Source organism: Chlamydotis macqueenii, chromosome 11 (assembly GCF_036417535.1).
Source record: "Chlamydotis macqueenii isolate bChlMac1 chromosome 11, bChlMac1.mat, whole genome shotgun sequence".
Classification (NCBI taxonomy): domain Eukaryota; kingdom Metazoa; phylum Chordata; class Aves; order Otidiformes; family Otididae; genus Chlamydotis; species Chlamydotis macqueenii.
This window is the reverse complement of record NC_141566.1, coordinates 22798700-22821159: the sequence shown is the minus strand read 5'-3', so window position 1 is coordinate 22821159 and position 22460 is coordinate 22798700. Positions and strand designations below refer to the sequence as shown.

At 47.9% G+C, this 22460-nt stretch overlaps 2 protein-coding genes across 7 annotated transcripts in view; both read right to left on the bottom strand.

Annotated features, from left to right (window-relative positions):
* LOC104486635 (V-set and immunoglobulin domain-containing protein 4-like) overlaps positions 1-4890 on the bottom strand; it is a 39966-nt gene extending 35076 nt beyond the window's left edge. For 2 of the 3 annotated variants that reach the window (XR_015259711.1, XM_086756470.1), the window contains exons 1-3: positions 4610-4890; positions 1647-2003; positions 711-992 (exon numbers count right to left, since the gene is read on the bottom strand). Coding sequence is in view for 2 of the 3 variants with exons in the window: in XM_086756470.1 (XP_086612596.1) it covers positions 711-992; positions 1647-2003; positions 4610-4664 (694 nt within the window). In the remaining variant the exon portion in view is untranslated. The remainder of the gene's footprint in view (positions 1-710; positions 993-1646; positions 2004-4609) is intronic. The other variant, XM_086756471.1, reaches the window with a different exon arrangement.
* A 2863-nt stretch (positions 4891-7753) lies between these two features.
* LOC104475600 (V-set and immunoglobulin domain-containing protein 4-like) lies at positions 7754-22431 on the bottom strand. Of its 4 annotated transcripts, none has more exons than XR_015259719.1 (11): positions 21980-22431; positions 18094-19985; positions 16705-17061; positions 15798-16079; positions 14859-14927; positions 14105-14182; positions 13733-13801; positions 12946-13059; positions 12592-12613; positions 9279-11419; positions 7754-8167 (listed from the first exon to the last, which is right to left on the bottom strand). XR_015259719.1 is itself a non-coding variant. In XM_086756501.1 (9 exons), the coding sequence occupies exons 1-9, from the start codon at positions 18146-18148 to the stop codon at positions 11221-11223; spliced, it is 1245 nt and encodes a 414-aa protein (XP_086612627.1). In that variant the 5' UTR covers positions 18149-20717; the 3' UTR covers positions 9270-11220. The 4 variants fall into 4 exon arrangements, 1 of the variants encoding a protein (XP_086612627.1); XR_015259720.1 differs by lacking the exon at positions 21980-22431 and having other exon boundaries at positions 9279-9448; positions 11199-11419; positions 18094-20717; XR_015259721.1 differs by lacking the exons at positions 12592-12613; positions 21980-22431 and having other exon boundaries at positions 18094-20717.
* Between the last annotated feature and the right edge of the window lie 29 nt (positions 22432-22460).

The following is a 22460-nucleotide window of genomic DNA, read 5'->3' as shown; positions in this document are numbered from 1 at the left end:
TTGGGCCCACTCCTGGAGCATCAAACCTGAGATTTATCCCTGTGTCGTCCTGTGTGTGTTGTGCCAGCTGGCTTGCAGGCAGAACATGGCACACATGTCCCCCGCTCCCTGGCCATCGCCCCTGCGACTTCCTGGCCAGCGTGGTGCGGTGCGTCTCTATGCACCAGCGCTTGCGGCTGGCTGCACCATGGCCTTGTCCTGCCAGGACTCATCCAGGTTTCCACAGGACTTTCTCCCTGCATCTCTCCTGCGGTGACTCCCTGGCCGCTCTGGGCTGGTTTGCCGCCGGCAGCCGCTCCTGCGGGCTCCCTGGCACACCGAGCCCCCAGGCAGGTTTCTTGCTCCGGGTGAGCTCCCGCTGAAGCTGTGCAACACCCTGGTTTCCCAGGCTGTGGCCCCTCTAGTGCTGGCTCTGCTGCTGTCCCGGGGGGCTCCGACCTGGCAAGATGTGCCGAGGGCACAAGATGTGCCAAGGGCAGGAGCCAGGCTCCCGTCCTGCGCAGTCCTTGTCCCAAAGAGACACAGAGGACATCTTCCTGGCCCCTGCTGTGATCAGGCGCGCTCGGAAGCAGGGAGGATGCCAGCCCGTGTAGTTTCCTCTCTGGGTGGCAGTCAAGACACAAGTCATATTCAGTGTGAGGTGTCTGGTCCTGCTGTGAAAGAGGAAACTGCCTGCAGCAGAGATGAGGAGCTCTAGTCTGGGGACTCACCTCTCACCGTCAGCTCCACGGCGTCGCTCTGCTGCACAGCCCCGGCCCCAGCCCTGTTCGCTGCCTCGCAGTAGTATCTCCCACTGTCGGAGGGCCGCAGGCTGTCCCACGCCAGCTCGGCCTGGCTGCTCAGGAGCAGGGCTTTCCCTCCCGGGGTGCCCCGGAACCAGCGGTAGCTGATGGGGGGGGACCCGCTGGCCACGCAGGTCAGGCTGGTCCTGGCTCCCGCCGGGACCGTCAGCCCCAGCTCGCCGGCCCTGATGACGGGCTTGGTCGCTGCAACTGGAAGACAAAGCAGACGGGGCCTGGGTCACGCTGGTGCTGGTTGCGGTGGAGAAGGTTCCCCCATGGCAGTTCTTGCTCTGCCTTTCAGTGCTTTCCTGGGACCACGCTCACATCACCCACTGCGCAGGTTGAGCTCAGTTCACCTGTGCCTAAAGCTGGGGTCACACCAGTTATGCCACCGTTGCTACTGCCATATCACACGAGTCCTGCTTTGCTGGGTGGGTCCCCCTATGCAGAAAGACAGTTCTTTCTAGCACACACTGAGGATGCTTGGGAAAGGGAGAAGGCGGATTTGGCTACTACAGCACCCACTTGCTGTCTCACTTGCTACAAGAACGGTGGAGATGCTGGCTACCTGCAGAAACCCAAAACCAGCTCTGGATGTTATCTCGAGCACCACGGGTTCCAGTGGCCCATCAGTAGATGCAGGCTGGGGTGTGCTGACGCAGCCCCCTCCCCGAGTCCATCCCTACGTCTCCATGAGCAGAGCAGAGGGGCTAACACAGCAAGGGAGGAGGGTGCCTCAACACCCAGCCTGGGTGTGGGGAGACAGCATGGTGTGAAGGACTATTCCCACCAGCTGCTGCTTCTCCTACATGCTCTGTGGATTAGACTGGCTACCCAAGAGCAGGGCTCTGTGGCTGGATTTACCTTTGACAACTTTAACTGTAGTGGTCACCTCCTTTGTTATCAAGCTGTTATTTTTAGACCTCCAGATGACTTGACAGGTGTAGTGTCCGCTGTCAGGGATTTCAAGGTTCTCGATTAGGAGCGAAGCGTTTCCTAGGCTGTGCTTTGGGACACTGACCCGGTCTCGGAACTGAGACAACAAGACGTGGTCACCAGAATCGTCCCTCCGAAAGACGGTAGAGGTGTGATAGTCTCGCTCCATGCTCCAGATGAGCGTATGCTGTGTGAAGCCTTCTGAGGGCGTGTAGGTACACGGTAAAGTGGTGGATCCCATCCATGTGCCCTTGACCTGGTAGACACCAGACAGATCCAGGAGGGCTGCAGAGAACAACAGTCAAAGGGAAGAAATAAGAACGCAGCAGAAAAGGAGAACATTCTTAGGATAGACGGGAGTCGCTAGGTGGTGGAAGCCAGCATGCAGCCATGCCTTAGATGTGCTGTAGACCACAGCCGGCTAACCCAGGGCCTGTCCCCACCTCACTGAGTGTAGGGAAGTCACCAGTTGCTTCAACCTCATGGCTATTTTTATTGTTTCTCTCTGGACACTTGCCTGTTCTCAGTTCCTTCTTGGTGTATAGAGACACAAATCCTGCTCCTGGTAGCAGCATCACAGCTACAGTCTTCACAGACCTTAAGGAGCATCTCTCATGCCTGCTGCCCAGCCCCAGCCTTTACACCCTACCGCTGCTGCTTGGTTGTCTGCTTGCACTTGCGCACGGTGAGTCAAACAGCAGTGTCCCGCTGACACGGGATGCTCTGACATCACCACTTGCAGTGTGAATTCTGCCTCCTGTATGGGAGGAAGGGTGAATAAAGCAAGTTTACTGCTTCACCCAATTAACAATGAATGCAACAGGTTTGCACTCATTAATGCCACTATTTTTTATGCAACTTCCCTGCTGCTCACAGGACCCAGCAGTATGGCTGCGTGGGGAGAAGCACTTCTCTGTGCGAGAGCCTGCCCCAGAGCTAGCAGGAGGTGCTGGTGGGGGGAAGGCGTCCGTGGGTCTGTGTCCACGGGGACAGCGAGGGAACTGCTGGGGCTGAGCACAGTGGATGCTTGTTTCTGACATGGAGCTCTGGTTTTCCTTTACCAGCTGACTGTGAGAGGGCAGGCACAGCTCTACCCTTCAAATCTGACATCCCAGTCAAATGCAAGTCCTTGGTGTGTCAGTTTCTAAAGGCTTTCTATTTCTCATCTTCCACTTCTCACAAATTCCCACCAAGAAATACTAAGAAGGGTGGAAGCTATTTAGAAAACTGCTCAGAAATAGCCTCAAGGCATTTGGTGCACTCAAGTTCAAGTATGTTTGCTGTCTGGTGTATTCATCTGGACACAATTGTGTTTAAACACCTCTCCCATATTGCTTTGCATTGCTGTGTGTCATGAAATGGCTGCCAGCATCCACTGATTCCCTGCGGGGCAGCTCCACTCTGTGTGTGTCCAATTTCAACACTAGCAGGGGTGACTCCGAAGGAGAGCTGATTGGAAGGAATGGGAGAAACTCAGCAAAATAGAAATCCCTGACACAGCATTTTTAAAAGAAGTATTTCCTCCCGGTGACACTTCTTAAACTGGGATGTAGTCTTCCAGACAAACCCTGTGAATTCTCCCACCAGAGGGAAATACAGCTGGACCAGGCGCACACCTGAAGGGCTACGTTAGAGATTAGAAGATTTGTATTATCTCTACTGCGTGATAATGGGGAAAAAAAAATCGAACTCTCCTATTCTGGCCCATTTTCTAAAACAGCTAAGCGTCTTCCTTGCTGGCCTGCCAGCACCAGCTGTCCGGGTGGCATGGAACGCCGTGCAGGCAGGAGCCTTTACGGATCTGTTCTGAAGTACCGGACCTGGAACAGGAATGGTAGACCAAACCCAGTCTTTTTGCTGTAGCCTTAGGGAACTTCAGATCTGACCTAGCTTTCTTGGATCATACCTGCTTCAACCAGATAAGCACCCTGCCAAGCACTCAAGTGGGCACAGGAGAAGAACGGGCAGATTTTGTGGTACCCAGCTCATTCTCCCAGTCTCTCCAGCTGCCTGCCTGCTGAGACCACAGCACCTCTGGGAGGTACCTCGTGTAAGTAGCAAATCACCTGAATTTAGCTGGACTTGGCTGACCTCCACCCGAACCCCCTTATCCCGCTCCCCCTTTTCCCTCCTCCCCTGAAAGGCTGTTTATGTTCAGCCGCATCAACTCACAATAAGTTGCTTGAGAGGCAGATCCCAGAAATCCGTAAAGCTATTTTTTTAATGATGAAATGGGAAACATACCTCAGCCCCTTTTTCTAAATGTCGGGAGCAGTTCTGTGCTTCTGCATGCAACTTGTTAAAGCACCTTTCTGCTGTTTCCCAAAGCCTTCCTCTGCCGGTGTCAGCACCATCTGTGCCCTGGGAGTGGCACGTGTGCCTCATGGGCTTGTGAATCGAAGCAAAGATTCCAGTATCACCTCTCCTAATGGACTTAGAGTCATCAGATGAGGAGAGACCAAGGGGAATGATGTGTGTGCCCCCACCGAATCTCACAATTACTGCTCTTCTTCCCAGGACCGTGCTAGCAGAACAATGGTGATGCATTATTAAATCCTAGAAGAATGCATATTCCAGCTACACAAAGCCTGTTTTGGAAGCTAACACATCAGGGCAGGTCCTCTCCAAGGGTTCTGAACAATCCTGTGTTGTTCTTGCTTTGGGACATGGGAGCTGACCTTTTGCCCCACTTGTTCCACTCTTAAAAGCACCTTGTTGTATCTGATACCAGAGGAGACTCCTGTGAATTCTCAGGCTCTATTTTTGTGCAAGAAACTAAAGACTTTCTACCCTTGACAATTTTTAAAAATTAAGACACTGTAATTCAAAAGGTTTTCCCTACCCTCTTAGTACTCTGATTTTTGTTCTCATACATGGAAGCATTTACTCACCGTTACAGCGCGTGAAAACCATCACAAACACCGCCACCCACACAACTTTGCCCATTCTCCCGGCACTGCAGGTCCGTCCTCCTTTCCCTGCACTTTATGAGAGACCCCCACACTCCTGGGACCAGAAGGCAAGTGAAGAAGACTTCCCTTTTTTTCTGCCCTTTTTCAGCTAGGATCCTCTTTCCGAAATATCACGAGTCCATTTCACTGCTGACTTAGGTGAAGGGTAAAGGATGTACAAATATAAGGATGTTTCCAGTTCCATTTCATATTCCCCTGTCCCCACTCACTTCTCTTACCATTCTCTTGACTTTTCTGACTAGTGCTCTTTTTTATTATTCTTCATAATCGTGTTTCTTTTTTTTTCTTCCTTTTCCCCTTTTATTTTCTTTCTTTTCTTCCACATTTGCATTCACGTCACAGTGAAAGAGCTCCATGATCACTACACAGTCAAGCACTCGGTAGCAAGGGAAAGCAAACTTGAGGATGCTTGTGAAGCATGAGTTCAATTCCCTGGGACTCGTGTGTGGTGATATTGCTCAGCAGAGTGCTCAGCATCCCTCGCCATCATACCGTGAGGGCTCAAAGCCGAGCGTCCAGCAATGGACAAGCACAGGTCTGAGTGCACTGACTCACCTAACACCGTGCAGACACATGAGGCAGAGACCAACTGATGCTCAGTTCCATTTCCTCGGTGTCTTCTCCCGCTGATGGCGCTCAGCCCTTCTGCCAGACGCAGGTACCAACTTCTGCAGCAACCGACTCTCTAAGGGTAACCCCCTGCATCTTCTGAGAGACCCGAGTGAGGAAGACAACCAGCCCTACTTTCTTTTCCAAACAGCCTGAGCCTTTTAGACCAGAAAACTTAGGATGCTCCTTTTACTGCTTTTTTTTTTTCTGTTTTAACAGAAAATGTACAGAGAAGAGATGTTAAAAGAATAATATCCTGCTTGTTACTGTGACAGGAATTTCCCTGCAAAAGCTCTGTTTTCTACCACCTGCCTGGAAGCCGTGCCCTACTGCAGTGCAGCTACAGATGCAGTTGTACCTACCAGGCCCGTGGGGAAACGGAAGGTTAACGAGCTGGGGTCATCCGCACTGAATGTTACTCAGGCTTTTACCATCTGCTGGTGATCGCGCTCACTGCCTGGTGCTCTGACTTTCACAGCATCACAGACTACCTTGGTACACATCGCTGCTGCGATAGTCCGGTTCATGGGCAGAAGTCATCGTGTTTCACGCTCTGCAAGCACGCGCGGTGTGTTCTCAGGAGGCGACTTCTGACTGGCAGCAGAGGAGACGTTCTGGCTGTGCTCCGCAGGGGTACCTTTAAAAGTACGTCCAAAAATTATCAGTAGGTGTTATGCACAGGATTAATATGTGCCTGCTAATTATCACCAAAAGGAGAAGGAATTATAGAAGATAAGAAACCGGTATAAAAGCAAATCTACTGACCTAGTGAATTCTGTTACAGGCTTTTAATCATTCACTAAAGCAACTTTTTGGCATTTGTTCAATAGCCATGCCTTAGGATATAGTTTTAACAAGTACACCAGGAGGATAGTGTCTCTGACCGGGAGGCAGACATGTCTGAAATAGAGGGAGCCACTTTCTGTTGCAGCTGGGAGGGAAAGGTAGTTGGTGTTGTTTTGCCGCAGCTGCATCCCATCACAACACATATGGGTTTGGTTCAGCTGGAAGTGTTTACACTGCAGCTGAGCTCAGACCGTGCCTGGAACAAGCTGAAAACCCAAGCTAAAACTGCTGATGAGAATGCTTTCTGAAGCAGACATGCAAGACTTCCTGAAGCTGTAATTACACAGGATAAAAAAATGACTGTTTAGCTAAAACAAACACAAAGAACTGTAGTTCCTCAAATGTGATGTACACGACATCTTTCTCTCCCTGGGACAGAGATGTAGCTGCTGTTTTCTCCTCCCCAAGTCACACAGTCAGGATGTTTCTTTCCTACCAGAGGAACTCCTTATGGTTTTGCATCTGAGCACATGAAGAAAAAGCCTTTAGTGTCTCAGACATTATGGGTAGTTATCTGCTTTGTTATAATTAAGTACATTTATTTCAGAATCTCTGCTTTGGATTGAATCCATTGCTTCCTCCTGTGCGGTGCCAGGCGGGTGAGGCACCCTGCAGCCTTTCCCCCCGCAGGCACCCGCCTTCCTTCCACACCCTGGACATGACACACTTTCAAGGATCATTTCTTCAAGTGTCACAGCTCAGGCAAAGTGACCAGTTTCCCTGAAGGTCTCTGTTTCCCTGAAAATGAGAGCAGTGGGACCTCAGACCCTACACACAGGGACTAGCTCTACAGAGCCTGTGTCTTACACTCATGTTTTGACGTAGTCTGAGAGAGGCTAGAGAAGTTTGCTACAATTTTCCTGGTGATGAAATAAGATTTTTAGCTTGCAAAGGGGTAAAATTCAGCACCAAGCTTTGAGCAAACCACCAAAAAAAAAATAGGTAACTGAAGAAGAAAGGTCTCAAAGTGCTCTTTTTGAACCATCTGCACTGAGAAAAAAAGGCAAGACTTGAGATATTCTTATTAGGTCCAGCCATAGCCAGCTCTCCGATCTGACTAAACAGGCTGTGGTTTACTAAGTACTTTTTGGATGTCCCACAGAAGCTAATTGTATGAGTCTCTACAGTGATGTACACTACAATTCTCTCACATACAGCAGACAATCCTGCAGACAGTCATGAAAATATGACCTTTGTTCCACCTAAAGAAACAGAAATGTAGTGTAAACAAGCATCTCCTTCAAGGCCAGTGCAACAGAAACGTGATATACAAGTGATCTTTCTGAAAATTTACTTCCCTTTCCAGGAATTCCCAGATCAATGACATCAGTTCTGGGTTACCCATTGTGTTGGCCAAATCCTTGTAAATACTTCCTAGCACTAAGAAAGGGACCCATACATACGGTGTTGTCTGGGTATTCATTTCCTACTTGGTGCCACAGATGGGCTTCACAAATTCAGCCATTAGAGCAATACAGACTTCACCTTTACCTGCAGTTATCGCGTGCACTAGGTACTGACGCGTTGGTAGCCTCACGGCTATCACAATGCTTGCTCTTTGCAAGCTGCCCAGTTCCTCCTTTGGTGGCTCCACGAAGGCTGGTTGAGCTCTAGTTTTGGTAAACACAAGTGCTGGTCTAGGAAGATCTGCCTTAACCTCAGCTTGTTTTTCTGGCATGCCATCCACGTACTGCAGAAGATACGCAGCAACTGCCCTTTTCCCAGAGAAACCCCACGCTGAATTGGGATCCGATCCCTATCCTGCATTGTCCAGCTGTCCAACAGCGCATGCAGCCACAAAACACACACAGACCCTAGTTCACAGATCTGTTTTTAGTTTCATAAAGCTCGCCTGTTACTGCTTGCCTTAAAGTGGTTTTATTTGACATCACCAGCTCCTGGCTGTCCAGCAGGTATAAAACTGCCGTCTGTCCGTGTTAGTGCAGCACGCTGGGTGTCTGTCTGACTGGTGACACTTCCACCGCCCATTTCATCTTCTAGTGCAAAATCCACAATTTCTCTCTGAAAACAAGGATGAAAGGAGAAGGGAAAGCAAGCTAACTCCTGAGAGAGCTGATAGGAGGGTTGACTTTGCTTAAAATAACCGCCCCAGCCTAGCACAGCACAGAGCGTCTCTCCCAGCTTGGTCAGGACCAGCAGTGGGGAAATGCAGGCAAGGAGCGAAGAGCTCGCGGTGTTGGCTGCGTCACCGTTCTTTTGTTCACACTGAGCTCTGCTGTCTCCCGAAGAGCCAAGCCTACTGGTCTGGATGGCCATGCCCATCGCCCACCTGCAGGAAGGACAAGCTCCTTTCTCCTCGTTCTCCAAGCAGCGTGTGTCACGCTCACACGCTCACCCTGGCTTCACAGTGCCTCTGCTTTCCAGTTGCTCCGTATAGCGCTGGAACGCCATTTCCCCATTGCAGTAAGTTTGTTTCTGGGTTGGAGCTCAGGCAGGTAGGCTGCTTTCCAGTAACAGTGACATTCCCTTCCCACCCGCTCCCTACAAAACACGTGCATGCACACACACTTTTTTACCATCCCCTTTTTAAAGAATGAGAACATTACTGCAGGGCTCCAAAAACTGCAACTTCATCTAGAACTGAAAGATTAAGAAAACATTATAGTTTCCTAAAAAATTTCAACAGTGTTGATTTGTCATCACATTAACACACCCTCCAGTCATGATTTTCCTGTTGTTCTCTGGAAAACCCTTTTTTTTTGATAATTGTGTGCCTTGCAACACTGTTGCAACAGTTTTCCTCTCCTACTCATCTTCCTGCTTAGGAAGAAAGACCGTCAAGACTTCACTGGCTTTTTACACTCTTTGTAATAGAACTGATTTTCTTTCACATCCTAAATGTCTCATTTCATTACCTCTGAACCTCAAATTGGATTAGCAGCAACTCTTGCTTCTCCTGTTCCCTAAACAGTGGCTGAGTACAGCCTACACACATCATCTACCGCCACATCCAGAACAGATCCCAAAGTCCTGCAGATTCACAGCATTCCTCTGCTTTCAGGTAGAGGGACCTAATATGCTCCTAGGAACGTAATTCCTGGGCACGCACAGACATTCATGCAGCTCCACATTTAGAGATAAGATAAAGAGAAGTACAACAAAATCTACTAACTTTGCAGTCCTGAAGTTTAATGATTTTCATTTGCTTCCCCACGCTTGCGATAAGCTGCATGTACATGTTGACAATTTTTTTCCAAGACATCATCACCAACAAAAGTTACCGTTTGTTCCCTTCCCATTTGGAGATCAAGGTTTCCCAGCCCTTGGTTTTTAAGAACATTCCTAACAAAGAGAAATAAACTTGTGGTACAGGACATTCAGGGAGAAGCTATAAAGCCATTGAGAAGTACCTGTCAACTGTGCCCGGCCCTTTTGTGAGTTTTGATGAACTTTTATATCATTCGTTCATCTCATTACTCACTGGATCTCTATGTACTTTGGGTTTTCATGGCACTGGATGAGTAGCATTGCGTTCCACACATTTCTGTATCACATCCTCTCCCTTTAAAAGTACTACCAGATAATTTTTGTAACATCCGCTTCCTTTTCTCTTCGGAGAAACTGTAAACAAATAGTCCCTATTCATCTTCTCCACCCTGGTCATGATGTGCTCATTTTGCCTCATTCTTCCTTTTTTTCCAAGCTGAGAAAGTACAATGCACATGTGCAGAAGTGGTTTCATGCCACTGCTCATCCTTTATTGTCATTCTCAGTACTTTTCTAGCTCTGTTAAGCCCTTTCAAGGTGAGAGGCCTCCATGCACACCCAAGGTGGAAGCAGTCCCTGGGTTTTTACAGTATCGCACTCCTGGTTTCTGTTGCACTGTAATGCCTTTCCTAGCAGTTTTTTTGAACGCTAGTGAATTTTGAGCTGATGCTTGCAGAGAACTGCAGATGTGGATCTTTAAGTGCGAACAGCAAATCTGGGAGCCCACAAATTCTGTATTGGTGTCACTCACGTCCCGCTCACCCCTTAGAGAGCTTGTTTTGTTTCACATTTGTCCACATTGGCTTTGGTCAGATAGGGTATTGCCCTGTTGTTCATTATAAGAAGTTTCTTCCGTAACTCTGCAGTCTCCATGTTAGATTTACTCAGGGTAGTAGGAATTATGAGTAACAGAGCTTTTTATCTCCCTACTTATCCTTCATGCCTTTTAAGTCAGAAGGAAAGCACTTCATGAGTATCTACTGAGGAGCTGTAACTGTGAGTGCTTGCTCACTAGTTGTGCAAAAATATTCATATCAAAATAATTCAGGTATGTGTAAACAATCCTATCCACAAACATGGAAAAGTATCCAATTTCTGTCAAATATTAAACATGCATTAAAAGAGAGAATAGAGAAGGTGAACTCAGAAAGATTGTGTGCCCTGGTGCAGTATCAGAACTGGCCAAGCTGTCCAGCTCCAGAACTGTAAGAAGCGTGTCTGCATCTCATCGCGAGTGCTGCAGGAAGGCGTGTTGAGTGCAGCGTGATGGGCACACGGGACATTGCTTCTTCTTGTACTGCTGCTCCTAGTGTGGTAAAAGTTCTTGGTTTTATCCTGGCTTTAATCTGTCTTCCAGTGTTTCTTTAAGGGCTGTCTCACATTTAAAAGGACACTCTACCACCTGCACAGCATTCAGGTGGATGCGAGAAGTGCCACCTGCTCCTGTGCTTCTTACCCAAAGACGGGGACATGGAGCAGCTCCTGGGGCTGGCTCTGCTCCCACCACACGAAGGCTGTGAACGCCTTTTGGTCATCTAAAGCAGTGAGTTAGTACAGTGCTCTTGGCCTGGGATCTGCATATCCTAGCCTTCAAAGAGCTTTCTTCTGCAGAGGTGGTGAAAGGGGGCCTAGGAAAGCAAAATCAGATCTATACAGCAGTCTGTAACTGAATTTCCTGAAGAGGTCTGCATTTTCACTGCAGAGATTGTTAAGGCTCCACAAATTGTGGAGGAGCAAAAACTGCTTGTCCAACCTATTTTTCAGAGGCAAACATGAATAGGAAGATAAATTTTGCCTGGATGAAGGTACTCTTCAGGATTGCTACCTGTAGATGAGAGCTGTGGTTCTTATGCAGAGTCCCCTACTTCATATTCATTTTCCTGGCTGTTTCCAACACAGTCATATTCATTCTTTTTCATATTTATATCTTCAGATCTTTCTTTTCTCATGGGCTCCATCACATAGTTGTTTTCAGTGGAGGGGATGGGTTCCTCATAGTGGCCCCTACTTTCACACACTGAAGAAGCTGCTGCTCTCGAGTTATGGCTGAAATCAAAATACAATATGAAAGAAGAGTTGCAACTACAGTGGATAAAGCATTTCCCAACCACCAAGATTTTGATCAAGATTGTGGTCTGATTTAAACCCATGTAAACCTGGGCCATTGGAATATGACAGTATTCTGAAGGAAAGAATCTTGTCCTTCGCTTCCCGGTGACAGGGGAACCTTGGACATTGCAGAAGCATTGCCTCCAATCTGGGGAGAGTTTCAGGGGCAGCAAAAGGTATGTAAGCAACACAAGGATCGCTACCATTTCTTGGAATGGCACAACCAGACTACTGCTCTTTGCAAGATAAATACACACACAGACATATTTGTGTGTTTATTTTTATATATATATATATATATATAAAATAAAAGTGGTAGAGGAATGGTAAATGGTGAACAAAATGCAGCCCACATCCACCACGTGGCTTATCACATTTAATATCTTTAAAATGAAGGTAAATCCTCTGAGGACAGATGCTACCACACCATTTGTTCAGTTTCTCAGGGTTCAACTGTTACTTGAACGTGCTGCTTTATAAGCTGCTTGGGAAGCAGAGTGCCCGGGCAAACGCCACTGGCATGTTCTACATGGCACTCAAGTCATCAGCACTTCAATTTATACCTGTATAGCTCGTTCTCCTTGTGTGTTTTGACTGAATTGTTAGGCTTTTCAGTGTAGCTTGCATAGGTTACACGTAGATCAGGATGCTGAATCCTGAGTTTATAGATAGCTATAACTTCCTGACACAGCTATGACTGAAAGAGGCAAGTTCAGCCAAGGATATTTCAGAGATAAATCAGAGTATAGTCTGTGCATCAGGAGCCTTAGCTCTCTAGAAGGGGAATTCCTGTTCTTTGCATTTGAAAAAATACTGCATTTATCCTTGGCAATGATCTTCAATAGGCTTAATTGGTCTGAGGAGTTAATAAACAGCTGTTGCTCATTTTTATGATTCTCATATGGCAAAACTCCTATACCATGTGTTGATGTGGAAAGTCCACAGATCATCAGTATGATGTAGTACTGAGCTAACTTTGAACCTCTTCATCCATACTGCTTAAGTGGCTTTTTATCTTGACAGCTAAATAGCATCTTTTTTTTTTTGTTTTCTGCTCTGATACAGTCCCCAAAAACTCATCAGTATTTTAGATAAAGGGTTATACTTACAATTTTACTTCATAGACTTGAGCTGGAAAATAATTAGAAATGTGTGTCAATAATTTGCATTTATATTCTCAAAATATAATTTCTACTATGTCTTTTCTTGATATAAGAAAGTGACCTCTGAAGACCAAATAAAACCGAGAACTTCAGAGATTGTTAGGTGGGTGACGACTCCTGTTCCCAGGATTCAGTCCAAGAAAACGCAAACAGCCCGTATCCCAGCTGTAGCGCAACTGGGTCAAAATCGCAGTTCCAGTCCCAAAAGCTCTCCGCGGTAAAACCAAGCTGGGCGTGCACAGTGCAGTCACGCTTGCCAGAACATTCTACTCACCATGTTTTCCAGAACGTTCTACTCACCCTCTTTGGGCTTTCTAATGCAAACGATAAGAAAGACAACAAGGAAAACCACAGCGCCGCAAACCACAGCGATCAGGATGACCAGGTACAGGGGCAGGCGAGCCCCCTGGAAGTCTGGAAGAGTCCAGCAGAAGACTGTCAGACACCCTCCCATCCTGCGTGATGCTGACGCTTCCCCGATCGCACGCAGGGTTGTACAGCGTGCGCCTGTCCCTGCTTGTCCCCAGCCTAACGGCGCCTCGCTGGCGTGGCTCTGGGCCAGCCGGACGTGCTGCGCGTGCATCCCGCGGGGAGACCCCAGCCACACAGGCAGCCGGTGGAGTCCTGCAGTGCTGAGGCCGTGAGCTGGGCAGAAGGGTTGCATGACATACATGAAATAAAGGCTCTCAGCTCTTCATTCGAGGATACCGTTCAGCTGTGTTGGGAATGTGTTTAAACCTCCCATGGCACTGCACAGCTGGAGGAGGCCTGGAAGATCTGCTTGAGTTGCTCACTGAGGCTTTTCTGCTGTTCCAGTTTTGACACTCAAGAAGAGATCAAAATGGGCTACTGCTCAGGAACATGGCAACAACTCTGTATGCTCCAACTATGAAAGCTTTGGTTTTTCCCCATAAAAACATCCAGAGTCTTTTAAAGAGTCACAGTGAATCATCTAGGTCCCTTGAGAACAGCCGTGAATGCGATTTGCAGCCAAAAGGCAGAACACTAATTTTGAGGCTGAGCACACTGACTACTGCGTGGCTGGTTTGGGTCCCTAATCTCATTCTCTGCTTCGCTCTCCACTTACTCTGAGTTGTGTAATTCTTTTCTGGGTATCCCACACCATTTTCAGAAGTCACTTCTGTTACAGGCAGATCTGCAAGACAAACAGGAGTGAAAGGCTGACAGCGCATCTCCAATCCTCATTTTTAGCACCAAGAGAGCCGGGATTACAGCTGTAGGACCAAGAGAGGGTGTCTCCATCACCTTGGCAGGACAGTGAAAACAGGCAAACTCTAGAAGAGAGTACTACAGATACACTACAACATATAGAGAGTATATATAGCACTATATGTACACACTAGACAGGTACTATATATAGTATCTATACACTATGTGTACACAAACTATATATGCACACCAGATGTGGATGTGCATGCCAATACACACACGCACGCACCTGTAGTAGTGGTGGAGCCCTGTGGAGTCCAAGAGATTACTGAAGTGCCTGTGAACACCAGCTCTGTTGGGTTTTTTCCTGCAAGAAGAGCCAACACTTGTTAACATCTTCCCTTAGCTTCTGGTCACTGGTGCAGGTTCACCCAGCCTGCTCTGTGATTGCTGGGGCACTATACATTCAAATGAAACAACCCAAAAATACAAAGTTTCCACAGGCAGACCTACTCTAGCCCAGGTCTGTATTCCCACATCCCACAAAACCAAACTGGAAATGACAAGCCCTCCCTCAAAAGGACTGTCTTCGGTGAGGTAGGCTGTTCCCAGTCAGGTCTGGAGCAGCTTTTGCATCACTGGTATCTGCCACGAGAGCTCTGCCTCTCACTTTGGTGGCTCCCATTCAAGACCAGAAAACAAGCAAAAGAGCCCTTTGAAAAAGAACAGAACGCAGAGCACCCTGTGTGGCCTACAAATTAGGAAATGGTATTTCTAGCAGCCCCGAGACATGTACGGCATCTCTCACACACAGACACAGCCTCCCCAAGCGCAAGCTCTAGGCCCTCTGAGGACTGGAGGCTGAGGAAGGGAGGATGTTCTACATTCGGAAACATCTGGATTAAAAACCAGGGCATATGGAGTAAAATAAAAAGTTGTCGAGACTCTATTCCCCAGCAAGAACATCCACCGCTGAGCACTGGTACCAGGCCCTCCCCCAGCTCCCCGTCCTTCCTGCCAGCCGCAACCGCTACTCCCCCGACCTGTGGCTGGGTGCTGTCTGCCCGGCGTTCCCGCATCCCTCCAAGGGACCGCTGCTGTCGTGGGCACATCTGCAAGGGGAACGAGAGAGGTTCACACAGGATTTGGTCACATTTGTGATGCTGCTGCCACACAGAACTTCTCCACTGGTGGGACGAGCTCGAGGAACCAGCCCCCATCCAGAGGGCAGGTGGGGGACTGCGTGCCAGCAGCGTTAATGGGCATGGCCATTGTTAATTCCTGTTGCCTTGCTGTATGCTCTTATGGGCGACTGCTGTGAAAAACAACACATCCTTTCAGCCATAGCCTTCGTGGGAGCTGAGCCAGCTTTGCCTTTTTCAAAGGTCACCGCGTGGTACCTGCGCTTGGCTCTGCGATCACAGCCTCGCAGCTCTGGTGACCGAGTTACCGGCCAAGGAAAGCAGCAGGTCTGCCCCAGGGCAGCCATCCGGCACCGCCTCGCAGCACCTGGGTACCCCAGAGTGCATGTGAAGTGCAGCGTGTTTTTCTGAAACACGCAGCCCATCACAAGGAACAAAGGCCAGTTTGATTTTTTTCACCTCCTGAATTCCACTCCTATGTTCCTCACAGTCGAGATGAAGTCCTGATTCCTCACCTAAACTTGCTAAACTGCAACAGGCAGCATTACACAGCCAGTGAGAATTTTTAAAAAGTCCAAGAGGAATAAATGTGTGTTGTAAATACAAAACCTCTTTTGCATCAGAAGAGAGCAGTTCCTCTGAGAAGGAAGACGGACACCAAGTACAGGAAATAAAAAAAGGATAGAAAGCCACTGCCAGGGGTGGGAAGAGCTTCAGAGTGCAGAAGTCCAAGGCTTTCTGCCTTTTCTTCTTTCACAGAAGGGAAGTAGGAACATTGTTCCGTTCTAGTGCAGAAGGACTCCAGGTGTTTTCCACCCAGCTGTGGCTCCAGGGACTCACCTCTCACCGTCAGCTCCACGGCGTCGCTCTGCTGCACAGCCCCGGCCCCAGCCCTGTTCGCTGCCTCGCAGTAGTATCTCCCACTGTCGGAGGGCCGCAGGCTGTCCCACGCCAGCTCGGCCTGGCTGCTCAGGAGCAGGGCTTTCCCTCCCGGGGTGCCCCGGAACCAGCGGTAGCTGATGGGGGGGGACCCGCTGGCCACGCAGGTCAGGCTGGTCCTGGCTCCCGCCGGGACCGTCAGCCCCAGCTCGCCGGCCCTGATGACGGGCTTGGTCGCTGCAACTGGAAGACAAAGCAGACGGGGCCCGGGTCACGCTGGTGCTGGTTGCGGTGGAGAAGGTTCCTCCGCGGCAGTTCTTGCTCTGCCTTTCAGTGCTTTCCCGGGAGGAAGAGGGGCACCACGCTCACATCACCCCTCTGCGCAGGGTAAGCTTGGCCTGGCTGTGCCTGTACCAGCTACGCCACCTGTTGCACTGCCTAGACAAAGGCCTGCTCTGCTGGGTTGATGCCATCTCTGTTCCTCTCTAAGTCACCTCTGCCTGGGGAAGGGGAGATCGGGCACAAGCTGATGAAGTTTGGGTAAAGAAAAGCAGTGCTATGTCCCAGGGACTTCCTCTCTGGTGCCTGTCCCTTGGAGACACTGAGCCATCGGGTATGGGTAGAGCCAGGGACAAATTGGTAAGCAAGAGGCCACAGATCACCTGCTCCTGAGGCCCCAAACCGCAGGGTGCAGTATCCTGGGCAGAATTCCTCTCTGACCTATTTGCTGCTCCTCGTCTGGGCCTGACACAGCTCAGCAAAACACTTCTGTATCAGCAGCGGTCGCTGCCCACTTGGTCTGTTCAATTCCTGAAAGCCTTCCCCAGCCAAGCCTTCCACTCCTGCGCAGCTTCCATCTGGGGTTTACCTCTAACAACCTTCACATTAGTTGTGGTCTGTTTTGCTATCAGGCTGTTGTTGGTGGCTCTCCAGGTGACCTGACAAGTGTAGGTTCCTCTGTCAGTGACCTCCAGGTTCAGGATGTGGAGAGACACGTTCCCTGGGGTGTCCTTCGGGACGCTGACCCTGCCTCTGTACTTGGACAGGAGAACATGGTCGCCAGAACCATCCCTCCGAAAGAAGGTGTGAGAGCTCTGGTCTTGTGCCACTGCCCACGTGAGCGTTTGCTGCACGAAGTCCTTCACAGGCACATAGGCACACAGCAAGGTGGTAGATCCCTTCCACATGCCTTCAACCTCATTGAGGCCAGTCAGGTCCAGAAAAGCTGCAGGAAGAACGGAGAAAGACTTTTTTTTTTTTTTTTTTAAAAAAAAAAAAGCAATCATGGTGAAGGCAGCTCCGGGGTGATGAAGCTTTGGTGAGAGCATCAGGAGGTGGAATCCACCGCATAGAAGTGCGAACAGTCAGTGTGGACGGTGAGCGACAGTCTGTTCAGGGGTGGGCTAACAAAAAGCAGCGTGGCCTGAGGAAGACGGGTGGGAGGCAGCCGATGGCCAGGGGCACCGACGCGTTCCACACGTGCAGCTGGGCTCTCATGCTCTGCCTGGGGCTTACCTGCAAGCAAGTGAACCCCAGGCAGCACGTAGGATCACAATTAGCAGACGGTTTAGACCTGGGGGAAGGAGTTTGTCTCAAGCCTGAGTTGCACAGCTGCCCAGTCACACAATTGGTGTCTGTGTCTGCCCCTGCCACCCCTCATCACCCTCAGGACTTTCCTGAAAAGCACCGCAAGTTAACAGCAAACCACTGTGTTTATGGTTTTCTCTCCTCCGCTGCCCGTTTGTTCTTCTGAAAGACACAGCTTTTTCAGACTAAGCTGAATTTGAGCAACCTAAGCAATGGATCAAAGAAGTCTAAAACTCTTTAAATTTTCCTGTAAAAATGAGGTCTCTGATTTTGTCCCGGTACATTTTTGTTACCCTTAGGACAGAGCCTGTGCTTCCATAGGTGCTTCTTTATCCTTTTCTCCTGGTTTCCAAACCTCCCCCCTCCTGGTAACACCAGAACTAACCAAACCCTTTGTGCTGGGCTGCTCGCGGTGCTTTGTGGAATAACCATCGCAGCACGCACAGGACCTTTGTAACCCAAGCACACGGGCAGCATTTCCATTGCCGTCGTGCACCCTTGCCCTCTGCAGCCACTGCATTTGAAACAACTTCATGCTGAGCCCCAAGCACGTTGGCCTTTTTGCCACATTTCTATTCCCAAATGAGAACCAGCTCTGTACAAAGACAGGCAGACACGGCAGTGGTGGAGAAGGAACCGCTGCGAGCAGGAGACCTTCCCATGGACTCACCGTTGCAGAAGAGAAGAGGACTCATAAGCACAAGCGCTCTCGCCAGCATCCCCATCCTTCCAGGGCTGCAGCTTCTCTCTCCCGAGGAGAGCAGAGCTGTCCTCTCCAAGTCAGGGGGTAAGTCAGGAGCACTTCCCTTCTCCGCTCACTTTGTCGTCGAGAGCCCAGGACAGCTGCTGATGGTTTTTCCTTCCTCTTTTTCAGAAAAAAAAATTGTCTCAGTGATGACTGTCAGAGGTGCGGGCAGGACAGAAGTCCTCAGGGAAGGTGAAAAGAGGAAAGCTTAAGAATTACATCTCCTTTATTTCACATTTCCTGCTGAGTATGCTTTTTCCCCTTCTGTTTTTTTAATTCCACTTTTTAAAAGCATTTCCTTTGTTTCTTTTCATTCCTAAGCACCTATTTCTTCCTCCTTGCATCACTTTCTAAATAATAAGTTTTAACATGCCCATTACATACGGGAAGGTCTGAGAGAGTACTCTTAAGGAGATCAACAACCAAGGTCCTTGCTGTTCATTTTCTTACCAGCTTTGCTGTGAAGCTTACCACTGAGTTTTAAATCAGGATTCAGGAGAAATCCAAAATCTTTACATTACCAATGTGAGACAGATGATCGTTGTAAGTCCCTTCCAGCTGAAATATGCTTTCCAATATCATTATAAAGCATTTCAGAGCTGGGGAATTTAGGAATATAAATCTGAAAACAAATACTTTCCAAGAGTTGCAGGTACCTGGTCCAACCATCCCACTCTTTGTCACAGAATGATCCTCCTTTCTCACATAGCAATTTAGCTGCTTGGTTTAATTGGTTAATTGCATTCAATTAAAACTATGGATTAGGGCCATATGCACCTGTGTTTCCCTGGAGACTAATTTGGAAACAGCTAAACAATTATATGCCTTGAGAGAAAAAAATGAACTTACCAAAGTAGAAGATCTTTGAGACTATGAAATTGTGATTTCTTAACTGTAATGAGATGTGGTATTAATTAAAGGTAATATTAGTTATAGTTAATCTGTATTATTAAGTAATTAAGCACTAGACCTATTTAGGAGAGGTATCTGTTCTCTGCTGAAACATTATCTCAAAGATATTTTACATGCCTTTTTCTGTCTTCTGCAGCTCTTGATTTTTTTCTTATGCTTTAATGACAGAAATCCCTTCTGCTTCATTGTGTTCAGCTAAATCGATGTGGGCACTTTGCTGCTGCATCCAAATTCAACACCCAGTCCTCAAATGCAAGTAACCAGAATAATTAAACACTGTCAGCAAAATCCCAGACCATGCTGTAAAGTACAACTCTCCTCCAGCGCTGGTGAGACAGGGTTTGCATCTGTGGAAGCACAGCAATCAAGGCTGCGTACCCGACTCCGAGGAGCGGCCATGTGGGGAAAAAAGGGTTTCTTGCAGTCTTATAGATGGCTTACAGATGGCTCCTCATACACTGGCATTCATATTAGGTTGTTACATAATTTAACATTAAAACCAGGAGATTTGTTGGTGTGAGTTTGAATTTGGTTATTTTCAGGTTATAACATTCTGATCTCCATTTCCCTAAGCTGGTGATTTTACTATGCACAATTTTCACGCCTTTGTTTGGTTAGAAAATCTTCATATCCTTGTGGTTGTTTATCAGTCACGGCCTAGAGAATCATCTGTTGAAACAATTTCTTACCATCTACTATATTTGCAGTTATACCTGTAATTAAAGAGGACATCTAACCAGCTTAAGGTCTAAATGCTTCCGAAAATATCCTACTTGATAAAGCTGAGAAAAAGGTTCAATGGATATTCAAGAGCTTTTGGGACCTGATTTTGCATGCTCCTCCCTTGTAGCCCTGTATTCTTCCGTCAGAAATTTCCCACGAGATGGAACTCCAATCTGCAGTCACTGGGATGGGGAGAAGCAAGAAAAGCTTGTGTGGGTTGCAGCGTTCACATACTTCTTGGTTCAAAAAAAGAAGAGAAAAGAACATGTTAAGTTCAAAGTAATGAAACTCCTTCCTAGGGAACACAGCTGGCCGGTCAGGGTGGCAGGAGCCTAAATTGACTCGGACCAAGCTCTAAGGGAACCTGCCACTAGCAGGGTACCTAACAACCAGGAAGCTAAAACTCAAACTTCTTGAAAAAAGGTGTGTATATCTTTATTTATTTATATATTTATATTTACATTTACTTTTTTTTTTTGTTTAGGGGGCAGTGGCGGTGGAAATCTCTTGTTCTTTATTTGATACAAGTACAGACACCTTGGTAGCAACCTCTTGCTTCTGCTTTGGGGAACTATGGTAGCATGGATACGACTTTTCAAAGCAACAAACTTGTTGTAGGAGATGGCAAAACATTTTGAGCATTGACTGGATGAGGTGGTGTCATACAGTCCAGGAGAGACAGCTCAAAATAAGTTTTTCTTGTATTCTGGAGAGCTCTGTGTTAGCACACACAGAGCGATACGAGATAAAAAATGGATGGCTGAGCTGACGTGGTCTGTGTGGGGAGGGCTAGTCTGGAACAGTACGAAAAATAATTATGAAAGGAGCATGTGAGGGGCACTGCTCGCTTTCTCGCACTGTGCTTGCCGAGCCTGGGTGTGTTCTGTAAATACTCAGCACCTGAAAGTCAAGGAGAAACAACCTTTCCTTCCCCAGGTACCGCAATGCAGCACACTGAGCCCAGGCTGTAAAAGCAGCAGCTGTGCATGTTGACGCTGGGGGAGGAAGGAAACTTGCGTTATGGTGAAGCAACTGCGGTGGTGGGTAACACAAACTTGTGTGCCAGCCCGCAGCGGGTACCAGTCCTGCCCAGGAGGCTGCTGTACACCAAGGGCGAGGGATGCCCTGCCCAGCCCACCTGCTGTGCATGCTGCTGGGCCTTCAGGCCTGAGCCGTGCCGCAGGGTCACCTGGCTGCCAGCAGACTTGGCTGGCTCATCCTGAGGGACGAATCACTCCACCACTGCCATGTCCTTGTCCTTAGCTTGAAGAGGAACAGCACAGTTTCATGTAAACATCCTTTTTCTTGGCAGTGGAAGTTATGATTAGAATTCTTCACTTCTAGGAAAATCCTACAAAAACTGTCCAGCCCATGGTGCCGGTAACAATTTACATTGTTGTTGGTTGTTATTACCACACTTTCCAAAGAGTGCTGGGAATTTTTGACTAGGCGGGGAATTACAAAAGACCGAGGTATGGGAAGAGCTGATGAAAGAGCCGAGAGCAGCCATGACAGCTGAGGGGCCGCTGCCGGCGCAGCAGAGGTGTGGGACCATGAGTTGCGAACAGGCAAAAGGGACCCTGCACAACGTTTCACGCTATCTCTGTGAGAGGTGACACCCAGGGAGAACTGCAGACCATGGTCGAAACTTAACTGGCAAAAAACCCAGGGAGAAACCAGGGCAATAGCTCTAGAACAGAATTGTTGGTTTCAATAATGTTTTTTTTCTTTTTTAAACAAACACATAAGTAACAGAATGTGTCTAGAAATCAGAACAGAAGTAACCTAAGGAAGGAGGCATAGATTAGAAGGCAGCACTAGAAGATACTCAGACCTGTCCGATAACCAACCTTAGCAGCTGTAGTCTAGTGAATGAACCCTGTACGATACATGATCGTAAGGTACCACCACCTTCATTTTAAAGGAAAGAGAAGATGGTGGCTATGCATAAATACACCAACTCCTCATTTAAGGTAAAAAGTGAAGTTTGTCTGTTTATTATAGGAAAGACACGGAGATGGAGAAATGGAGGCGAGGGACAAAGGTGGGTATACCAGGTGCTCCTACGAAGGAAAACACTTGGGAACAAAGATAACTACTAATGAAAAGCATTTGTTAATCCTTTTTTAACATGTAACAGAGGCACTGAGTATCCCAAAAACTTCTGGACTCTTACCAACTTATTGCCATTTCATCCTCCACGACTTTTGCAGAGTCCCATTGACTGTTCCAGATTATTAGAGGGCACAGATGGCTCCTACACGCTGGCAGTGCAGCTGAAGGCATCCAGAGTTTCCCATTAACTTTTTCCTAGTAATTTTCATCCTGTCTTTCATCGTGCTCTCACCTTTCACCTCTCCTTTCTAGAAAATTCAGTAAACAGGTTTGGGAAGTATTGGCACACACACAGAAGGAATGTACAAGAAACAGTAATGGTTTTGCAATTCTTGAGTTTAATTACTTCAGCATGTGGGTTTTTCTTGCTATTCAGCCCTCCCCTTTCCAGCGCAATCTCTGAGGAAACTTACATAAATAAACACTTTTCCTAGACCAGTACATAAACCAGACACAGACACACAAGTTTTTATTTGCATTTTTTTAAGCCTTTGTTTCTTAACTTCTTAAGAGAGAAAGCGTATTAAAAAACAATCAGATCA